This window comes from Leptonychotes weddellii, chromosome 6, assembly GCF_054177405.1.
Source record: "Leptonychotes weddellii isolate Sample4059 chromosome 6, ASM5417740v2, whole genome shotgun sequence".
Lineage (NCBI taxonomy): Eukaryota > Metazoa > Chordata > Mammalia > Carnivora > Phocidae > Leptonychotes > Leptonychotes weddellii.
In genome coordinates, this window is record NC_138374.1 from 98,063,784 (window position 1) to 98,074,865 (window position 11,082).

Here is an 11,082-nt window from a genome sequence, read left to right on the forward strand (position 1 = left end):
GAGAAATCAGAAAATCACATAACAGTGAACAGAGTCCCACGTGGACAAGATTCAGGTGGGGCTCAGCAGTTCATTTACAGCTGAGGAAAACTATTTTAGTCACTTGGCCAAAAACCATACAAAGGGAGGGAACGTAAACCCCTAGGCGACTTGACTCTCTCTGCATTTTTCTGCTTGAAGCAGGATAAAAAGCCTTAAATTTTGGCCGCATCTCTATTTATGTAACAACCACAGCTGCTCCCCAAAGTAGCTGTGGCTGCCTGAAAGAATTAAGGGCTTTTGTTGCTACCATGTGAGTCCGTTTTCTGTAGCACTTGACTGAGTTTCCTGCCCCTCGCTTCTGTGCCCTGGGGTCTAACAGCAGATGAGGAATCTCCCCATTAGCCCATCCCTGGTGCCATCCGTTACACGGATGGATTTTAAAGTCAAGGCTCATCTTCTCAGCAAGAGCACATTTAGCTTCTTATTCTGGTCTGTAGCAGGTGATCTCTCGGCTACCCAGGACAAACAACGACTCCCCACCTTTGGACGGTGGCAGTGTGGCTGATCCCGAGCCTCTCACGTTCAAACCCCCCCGAGAGAAACCTACAGTGCTCCTTCTGTGTTTCCGTGGCCCAAAGCCCCACCTGGCCTGTTGGCATAGCATTTAGCAGGGTGCCCTGCCCTGAAAGTAACAAAGAGAACCCTCGTCCAAGCTATCAAACGTGTTAAAAAAATACAAAAGTTATTTTCTCCTTTTGATTGCTATTTACTTGTGACAACATTTGTTAAAAATATTACTTGTCTTTGAGAAGAGATCATTCTCTTCATATAATATGGAAAAATAAACTCTACCAAACCCACAGTTCACATTCCCCAACACTGCCCCAGGGCTTTGGCTTCCGTATCTGCAAATAGCATCACCAGGGTCAATGTACTAGGTTTCCAGTAAGCGAACGCTTGGCACTGTCCTGGCCAGTGCCACGAGCGAGAGAAGAAGTGGCAAGACTCACGGAACATTCGGAAGGGAGCGAGTGAGGACGTAGGATGGCTTATCTGCTAACAAAAGGAAAGGACACAGGGTGGTTTCGGGCCTTCCTAAAACGTCGAGGGGGATGTCCCCTCATCTCCCCTGACCACTGGCAGCCCTGCCAATGGTGGTGGATGATCGATGGGAGGGTAGGGAGCCAGGAAGCTCAATTATCGGTGTCCCTGCAAAGGAGGGCTCATCTTCCGCACCCAAGATCACTGTAAGACACTGAACTGGATGAATGGGAGAAGACAAGGATACATAAAAACAGTAAAATGTTTATTTTCTTAGAAAAAAAAAGGGGGGGAAGAGGGATTCAGAATGATCGTGATCACACTTCCATCGGCATCTGAGCAAAGCCAATGTTGCAAGCTTATCCTTGATGAAGATACCTAGTCAACGAAACCACCTGCTGCCCACTCCTACGTCACTCCGTCACTCCGGGAGTCACGTCCCCACGTGCTTTTAATGGATAATGGCTTCTTTACTTCTTCTCAGCAGAGAAACAAGGCTTGCCATAGCAACCATCCCATCTCCAAAGCGCAACAGTGCCAGTGAGAAGCAAGGCTCTGGACCGCTCGGGAGAGACAGAGAGGGAGGAGAGAGGGAAGGAGACGCTTGTCTTAGAAGCAGAAGAGTTCTACAATAGAAGTTTGATATCTGAGTTCACCACTACCTCATCTTATATAGAAAATAGTTTGGAGAGCATCTGTAAAACCAACAGTGTCTTTAAGGTGACATTGCAGAGTTTTGCTGCATACCTGGACACAAGAGAAGTGAGAAGTTGCAACGAGTTTTAACTAGCAGCAACAAAGAAAGTTCGATAACAGTTTTTTGTGTGTGTGTTTGTTTTTAGCAATATTCCTTTGCAAGTTCGTTAAGAAACACTGTAATTTAATGGGGCATACGATATGGAACGATCTTCTTTTTGCTAGAGTGCTGTTCGCTGGAGAGAACCGACCTTTGCAAAGATTTCAACTGGGGTGTAACCTATTTACACAGTAGTGGCTCCTGGTTTCAGTGGTAGAATGGGCGCTATGTGATATCCTCTTCTTCGGAACAGTAATCTCGACCCTTGAGGGGAAAAGAGAAGGACAGCACATGAGTGAGAAATTCAAAGCAGAACCCGAGACGGTGAATCACCGGCAATTTTCTCTCAATGTCTATATCCTTGGGAGAGAACTCAGGCTTTTTCAGTGACTACGGGGCACAAGGGAGAGAAGTCGCAAATTCGTGTTGGCTGATTTATCAACAGTATATGCCTCAGGGCACGGAAGTGTTCCCAAGCCCCAAATAAGCCCTTACTTTATATTGGTAAGAACTTATATTAGGCACATACAAGACTCAGTCTTTCACCAAGAGATTACCAAATGGACGATCCATTCAGGAGACCAAGTTCTCAAGAGCAAGAGAAACTGAAATAAACAATGAACAAGTCCCTTTTGGCTGGGGTCAGGGCTGCTCATAATCTACGGTTGTATCTCCATGTCTGGAATTTATAATTTTACAGAAGGGAGGGTATAATCCAGGGATGTCTTAGTTTGAATCCAGTCTAACAGGTGGTTAAAAAAAACCCCAAAGATTCACGGACATCTGTATAACAAATCTGGGACTATGTCTGGTACTATGCTTGGTACGTGTAGGATGCACAAGAAAGGCGAAAATGCTTTTTTGATTCATTCGCTACCAAAACAGGTCACTTGAAGGCTTAAGGACTATACACAATCGTTACTTTTGAACATTTTTCATCCTCTCTCCAGGAGGTTATACACTCTATGAGGGCATGGTTAGGACTGGGATTTAAGCGTCACATCTGACCCAGCCGGGTTGCCTTGGTCAAAGCATTCAGCTTCTTGGTCTGTAATCCCTCGAGATAGGATAGGAACAAAAGTACCCTCCCTGCCCGCATCACAGTGTCAGAGATAAGGGCTTTGTAAAAGGTCAGGTATTAATACTATTTGTACCCTTCAACCTGTCTCTTTTTGTATACACATGCTTAAATTTTGGGGGTGGGGTGGGATATTCCTTTAAGAACAGAATTCTCTACATAACTGGAACTTATTCTTAAAAGTAAACTTAAAGATAGTAACAATTTTGCATGAAACTAGTTCTCAAGTGTCTTATAGGTTTCCTTGTCACAGTATCTGTACACTGAACACATTTCACATTCTCCTAATAGTTGAGCGTCATCATAGTGAAGGGCTGTACCATCTGGCCAGGCAGTCATCCTGGCTCTGTGATTTACTAACTCTGGCATCTTCGTCAAGTTACCTCTCTGTACCTCAGTTTCCCCATCGGTAGAGTGAAGAAAACAATAATACCTACTTCACACGGTTGCTGAAGATTAAACAATAGTCGTAAGGTGATGGGATAGGGCCCGGCACAGCATTCTGTACACGTTGTATGTGTATATGCAGATGTGTTTGGTAAAAAAAATGCTGCCAGCTGCCATGTGGTGAAGTCTCTGGGGCCTGTGAAGCACGAGAGGTTGCCAGCTCCCATGCTAAATGGCCCCAGCTTGCTTGTTCTCTTCGAACAGGACTCACTAACGAGCGTGTTTTAGTTTCCCACCCCTGCTACTTGCAGAGTTTCTGAGCCCCATGTCACCTCCAGGCTTACTTTACCTGTGGTGTGAAACATCTCCTGGGCAAAGAAACTGGGTAAGCAATCTCCCCGAGAAGAGAAGCATGCACCCAGTAGTCATCCCCATCAACAGCCTCCCTGGTGATGCCGCCTGAGTGGATTCCATCCTAGCGTTGGCCCAGGCCACTCAGGGGAGCCACGTGTTGGAGAGCCGGAGAAGAGAACCTCGTGGACCCTGACGGTTGGGAGTTCAACTCTTCAATGGGAGAAACAGGACGCATCCAAACACACCAGCACAGTGCTAGAAACAGGTCGGATGATGCTGTCCCACAGATCCTCAACTCGTGAGGCTCAGAGAGGAAATCTGCAAATGGGCACCGGGTGTTTAGCTAGAGGGGAAAAGCAGGGCTCGTGCAGTTTTTATTAGGAAAGGAAAGAGGACATATCCAGCGTATAAACGGACAGACACACTGTTGTGTGACAACAGGCAAAATACTGGGCTTTGGTTTCCTAGAGATAATCGTGGTCTCTGTTTCAGGGTTGTGATCAGGATTCAATGGGAAAAACAGTGTGTGGCAGGTAGTCAGTCAAGGTCAGCTGCTGTTGCTATCACTGTGATCATTGTTATTATATACCCTGTGTCTGGCCAGGCAGGGGGCTGGGGTCTCCTTCCTTGTGGCTGTCGGTGAGAGGACTGTGGTCATAAATTGTGATCAGATAGATGGCGGGGAGACCTTCCTCCTGCCCCCCCAGCCTTCTACCCCAGACAGGCCAGAACCCTGTGCACTTGGATAAAACTTCTGTGGCTGACACTAAGTCCCTTTCCTTCTTCTATCTAAATGAGACCGCAAATCAAAGGCTCAGCCAGCTAATGTGGTGTTAACGCAGCGAGAGCTTTTCAGAGCCTCCAAGTTCACTGCCACCACAAGGGAGCACCCCCTTTGGAAGGACAAATCTGTATCAACTGTCTGTGTAAACCCAAGACTGCAATGATCATTTCCTGAGCATTTGCTTCTTGGAAATTATAATCACTCTGAGGAGGAGGAGGAAAATGGCATGAGTTGCTTTGCAGACATTATTCCCTTGAGGGCTGACGCCGACCCTGTCAGGGGGAGTGGTGCCCTGTCACCTGGAGGGAAACCTCAGAGGGGCCCAAGACCACAGGGTTCATCCTCACCCTTTTTGTTATGACTGCAGTGAGCTGACAACTAAATTCAAATTGCAATCAGTTCCGTGCTTGTTATTATCACGGGCCTGCAGCTCCGAGAACCAAATATTTCATGGACGGAAAACTTGGAAATCAAAGGCTTGGAGAGTAACAGCTCTCAGAGGGCCGGCGCCATTCTAAGGATGGGGAACCTGAGAACCGTCACAGGAACACCCCACCTGCACGTGGGCAGCCTTCTACAACATGACTGCACGATTCATGTAAATCTGTGAAGAACTGTGCTAAAAAGAAAACATGAAAACCTTCAGCTGGCAGAAGGCAGAGGTGGGAGTGAGCTGGGTTTGGGAGGAACACGGCAATCCTCCTGAGGCAGCCCTACCCTGTAAAGGGGCTACAAAAGGGACGTCTGTAAAGAGGCCTCCTGCAGTCAGAATTGGGGCCGGGGGACACAATTCCACCCTTGTGCAAAGGACCCACCGAAAGCTACAGGGAACAAGATTCTTACGAGGCCCCCACAAGCTGGAAGGCCAGAAAGTCCTGGTGATGCTGACAAGGAAGGGCTGTTTGAAGAACCACAGAGGCATCTTGGTGCAGACTCAAAAATCTCGAAGAGCTCTTGTCTACAGAGATTTTCCCCGCCACGCCCCTACTCTGTATAAGTTTCCATGTCCTCGTCAGCTGTCTGTGCTGTCTCCTTGGAAACTTAAAGAAGTTTATGTCAGCTCAGAACATACATTTCCAAGGTTCTAGGGTAAGGATTCTTTGTTTGTTGAAATGTCCAGGCTAAGAATTAGGGATATTAAGGAAGAGGGAAGGAAAGACCATTATCCTAATTTTAAATCCTGCTAAAAAGGAGCAGCTCAAAGAGTGACTTCAAACAAGAGAATTGCTCCTCCAAAGTACCTACAGTGCTTTTCTCCTTAAGTTTAACTAGACAAATAGTCAAGGACTGGCCGTCTAGTCGCAGGTGTGATTTTATCTTGTAAGTCTCTAGTACATTTCTGTAGACCTGTGTGCATTCAGCCTAATACATACACCTCAAGTACATAACACTCAGCTGTGAACTGAGTATTTTTCCAGTGGGGTAGATCAGAACCATATGGTTGTTACTGAGAGGATGCATCAAGTCTCCATTTCTCCATCTGTAAAATGGGGACAGTAAGACCTAACATGCAGTTAGGAAGGAATGCGGCTGCTGAGGGAATTAGAAGTAATACACGTAAGGTGTTTAGCAAAGCTTGGCACATGGAAGGGAGGTAATTAATAAATTAGGGCTCTAATGAGGATATTAAAAAATGAGATCAACAGATGCAGGAGTGAATAAACTGTCTAGGTGAGAAATTGGGACCACAGCTGAATGAGTCAGTTACATTCAGGTCCTCAAACAAGTCAGGCACTTGGGTGCTTGTCCCTCTTCCTCCGTCCTGACTGGCTCCCCCTGCCTTCAGCCCTCCCCACATCCATCACTTCTCATTTTCTGGATCTCTGCTCAAATGCCACCTCAGGTTCCCTGAACACCTTATACACAATAGCACTTCCCTTACTCTGCTTCATTTTTGTTTATATTACTTATCATTTCCTGACATTAATATATTAATTCCTTTTTTTTATTGGCTGTTTTCTCTCTTGAATAGAAGCAATAGGCAGGCAGGGACTGTTTTATGCAATGCTGTTCAGGACTCAAGACTAGTGTTAGCCACATGTGAGATGCTCAATGAGTATTTGTTGCATCAGTGAAAGGATGAAAAATATCTAGAGTTATAAAAAAAAAAAAAGAAAAATATCTAGAGTTGTGAAGTTTCAGAGTTGAAAGGGGACTGAGAGGTTTCCCCCTCTGACCTTGCATCTAATGTAGGATGGGTCTCCATTAACCCCATTCCAGACTGGGAGCCTTCTCTTTTACGCTGGAAAATGTCAGATAGTTTTCCATGCTGCCCATGACACTGTTCAACAGCTGGACCCAAACTGCCTCTTTGTAATTCCCAAAGAATGGCTTAATCCAGGCCTTTGGAACCAAAGGATCATTCTTCCCAGACCGACAGCATCCCTTGGTCCCTCATCTGCAAATAACAGGGCTCCATCTAGGTCTCTCCCTTGCAAGGGTGCCACTTTCCCCATGATCTTATTAAAACGGACCCATCAAAAACATCACCTGCACAGAATAAGATATCCCAGATACACAGCATAAGAGAGGTAAGGATTCAGTAGCTGACAAAGGGGATCACCAGGAATGGCAGATTCCAAGAGAATGGATGTGCTAAATCTTAATAATACAACAGAACTTCTGTCAAGGTTCTGGAGAGGGAAATAGCTCTCAGGGAAAGAGGGAAATAAACTTATACAAAGGAATAGAAAAAGATCGCAAGAGAAAAGATACAAAGAGGAACACACTTGATCATGTGAAAATGAACTTTTGCGGGGTAAAAAATAATAAAATAAAAAGGCAAATTTCATAATGGGAAAAATACCTGTAGCATACAATGTGTCAGTAAGTTATAGGAGAAGCTCAAACCTATAAAAAATGGACAGTAAGAGGATCTCAGTAAGAGGGAAGGAAGGGTATAAACTAGAAACTCATTCAGAATGAAGTAAGACCAGTGAACACAGAGATAGAAAAATGGTCTGCTTCAGTCATCAGAAAATATAAATCAAATAATTAGATATTATTGAAAAACAGCGACACCCAATTCTTGAGAGTACACGAAGAAATGTAACTCTCCTATCTTGCTGGCAGCTGTGTCAAATGGTATAGCAGCTTTGAAGGTTAACTTGGTAATACCTACTATGAGTCATAAAAATGTTCATACCCTTTATTATAGCAATCACTGAAATCAGTCTCTAAGATAAACCCCCAAATATATGTTTTTTTTTTTAAAGATTTTTTATTTATTTATTTGAGAGAGAAAGAATGAGAGAGAGAGCACATGAGAGGGGGGAGGGTCAGAGGGAGAAGCAGACTCCCTGCCGAGCAGGGAGCCCGATGCGGGACTCGATCCAGGGACTCCTGGATCATGACCTGAGCCGAAGGCAGTCGCTTAACCAACTGAGCCACCCAGGCGCCCTCCAAATGTATGTTTTAAAAAAATATATGCATTGTTTCCCTGGGGCTGGAAGTGGGCATGGGGATTGACTGTAAGCAGGCAGGAGGGACCTTCTTGAGGTGATGGAAATGTTCTAACACTGGAAGGTGGTGATGGTTGCATCATTTGGTAAATGCACTAAAAGTTACTGCATTGCACATATAAAATGAGTAAATTTTATGCCATGTAAATGTTATCTTCGTAAAGTTCTTAGAAGTATATGTACAAATATTTTCATTGCAGCCTTTTTACTAGGCATGAAAAAAACCTCGATCAAATATCCCAAAGAAAAAAAGGGGTTACTAAGGGATGGTCCAAGCACACTCTGCGACCAAAGAGACACATAAACAAAATGAGCGGACTCGTCACCCCCTGTGTCCCAGCAGCTCCTGCTTGGATACCACTGCATTTTCACACATATTGTTCCCTTCTTGCAGACCCCCCTCCCCAGCTGTCTCCCCGTGGCCACTCAGCCTTCACGGTGGTGGTTCCAACATCATATCTTCAAGTGACATTTCCCCCAGTTGCTCAGGGAGAATCTTTTCCCTTCCATCCCACCACCATGCTTTATAGTGATTTTAACCAAAATGTTTGCCTCCCTTACTCTAGGCAGCAGGATGTGTCTCATTCATCCTTGTGTGGCCCACGTCACAATGGTTATGAATACGCAGGCATTTGCAGGGAGGTGTTGCTGTGCATGCGTGCGTGTGTGTGTGTGTGTGTGTGTGTATGGAGGTTGTTACATGATGTTTTCTGGAAGTGTCTTGGACTTTAATAAGTGAAGCAAGTTGTCAACACTTTGTGGATCGCACAGGAAAAGCAGTCCTTTTCAACAACACCGCTGATAAAGAATAAGTTTTGAACACCAGAATCAGCAGAGACTGGGGCACAGCCTGGTCCCAAGAAGAGCCTGGAATTTAGCAGAGGGCAGCAGGAACGCAAGGTGGGGGAACAAAAGCTGGTATCAGAATCTCATGTCCACTACTTAGCATTCTTATTTATATAAATAATACTTATGTAAACCACATAAGGAATCATGTCTGGTTCTCTCTCTCTCTTTTTTTTTTTTGGACAAGGCAATTGCAATTTTATGTTTTGATTAAAAAATGTGCATCTGGACAGCTAAATTATAAGTGTCAATCTAATGCAAGTGTAATAGGAACACCAGCTGTCCCTTTTTTAAAAAAATTTAATTCCAGTATAGTTAACATACAGTGTTATATTAGTTTTAGGTATACAATGTAGTGATTCAGGAATTCTATACATTACTCAGTGCTCATCATGAAAAGTGTACTCTTAATCTCCACCACCTATTTCACCCATTCCCCCCACCCCCCGCCCCTCTGGTAACCATCTGTTTGTTCTCTATAGTTAACAGTCTGTTTTGGGGTTTGTCTCTTTTTTTTTTTTCTTTGTTCATTTGTTTTGTTTCTAAATTCCACATATGAGTGGAGTCATATGGTATTTGTCTTTCTCTGACTGACTTATTTCGCTTAGCATTATACTTTCTAGATCCATCCATGTTGTTGCAAATGGCAAGATTCCATTCTTTTTTATGGCTGAGTCATATTCCATTGTGGATATATACACATATATACACACCACATCTTCTTTGTCCACTCATCTGTCCATGGACATTTGGGCTGCTTCCATATCTTGGCTATCGTAAATAATGCTACAATAAACATAGGGGTATATATAGCTTTTCAAATTAGTGTTTTCGTGTTCTTTGGGTGGATACCCAGTAGTGCAATTACTAGATCATATGGTAGTTCTACTTTTAATTTTTTGGGGAACCTCCATACTGTTTCCACCGTGTCTGCACCAGTTTGCATTCCCAGTCTGGTTCTCTTTTTATAATATTCATCCAGGAGTCTTAAACTCAGTCTTGGCTGTTGTCACAAAGTTCTGATTAAAAACCTCACAGGTACTGCAAAGGGGCGAGATAACTAAATATTTTAGGGAAGACTCTCATGTTCGTAGAAAGCAAACATTAAGTTTTGTAATGGAGGCTCATTATGGAAGTTTGTTTTAATGAGGCTTATTTCTGTCTCAAACTGCGAGCTACATTTGTCATAAAGCAGGCTCTTGTTTGCTGACTGACTGACTGACCAAAGGAAGCATTCAGTCTCCTCTCCTTTACCTCTCTGGATGACAGCAGGAACCACCGTTTGTTTCTGGCCTGTGCATTATTTTGATTCTCCTACTTCCTGTCTGCTTCCTTTGTATGATTCATCTTCCTCCTCTCTCTTCCTAATCGTAGGCATCCTGAGTTTCAGTTTCTTGACATAGTTTTGCCTCCTGGATCGACTGCTATCCTGCACTGTGGCTTTCAGGGTGCCCAAGAACACCCCGATTAAGGAAACACAACCGCTGTGACTGTATCTTGGCGCAGAAACTTAATGGGGCCACATCCTTGCTCTGCCCACCTAACACCTCTTATTCCCCCGACCTTTGCCTCCAGGCATCACCATCCAGAGGCAACCTCAGATCCAAATTTCCATGGGAATCTGGACATTTAAAAGCTCTGTCCCTGAACCAGGAATACAGGGGCAGGAGAGGTATATGCCACAGCGTGAGCATCTGTGAATGATGAGCTGGAATCCAGAACACCCATGATGTGGAGGCGAGAGGCAGGAAAAGAGAGGAAAAGTGGAATGAAGGCCCTGCCCCATCCTCCGCCTGCGGGGCAGCGGGCCCAAAGCAGGCACCCTCCACCCCTTCCTCGGGGCTGGAAGTGGCAGGCTGTCTTCCGTCAGCGCTCCAGCAGCATTTTCACTAACAGTCCAACAACAATTTCTAACCACAGTTTTGAGGAAATGCCAAAGAAAAGCAAAAATAATTAGCTGCGCTGTTCAAGTCTCCTCCTCCGACTTACTTCATTAGAAAAATCAGTCAAGGCATTAATGGCCATCTCTGTTTCTAATGAGCTTTATTCTAATTAGACTCACGCGTTATTATTTCGGTTGGAAAAAGGTCTCGTTTGTAAAGAGCAGCAGGAGCGTGACAGCTTGTGAAGGCTTCTTTGACCAGACAGAGGCATAATCGCCATGATAACAGCACCAGGGACAACAGTCCCAGTATACTGAGATTTTCATTTCCAAGAGAGAGCACATATTAACTACGCGGCTTTAAAACCCTCATGAAGTGTTTATTATACCCGAATCCTCATTCTACAAACAAAAAGGAGGGTATTTTAGAAGCTTTTTTTTTTTTAAAGGTTTTATTTATTTATTTGACAG

General features: G+C 44.4%; 1 protein-coding gene across 5 annotated transcripts in view; it reads right to left on the reverse strand.

Annotated features, from left to right (window-relative positions):
- Nucleotides 1–1,267: 1,267 nt before the first annotated feature.
- Nucleotides 1,268–11,082, reverse strand: part of C6H1orf21 (chromosome 6 C1orf21 homolog) — a 213,772-nt gene continuing 203,957 nt past the window's right edge. For all 5 annotated transcript variants that reach the window (XM_081824724.1, XM_081824723.1, XM_081824722.1 and 2 more), the window contains one exon: nt 1,268–2,083. In XM_081824724.1, the coding sequence (XP_081680850.1) occupies nt 2,045–2,083 (39 nt within the window). In that variant the 3' untranslated portion in view covers nt 1,268–2,044. The remainder of the gene's footprint in view (nt 2,084–11,082) is intronic.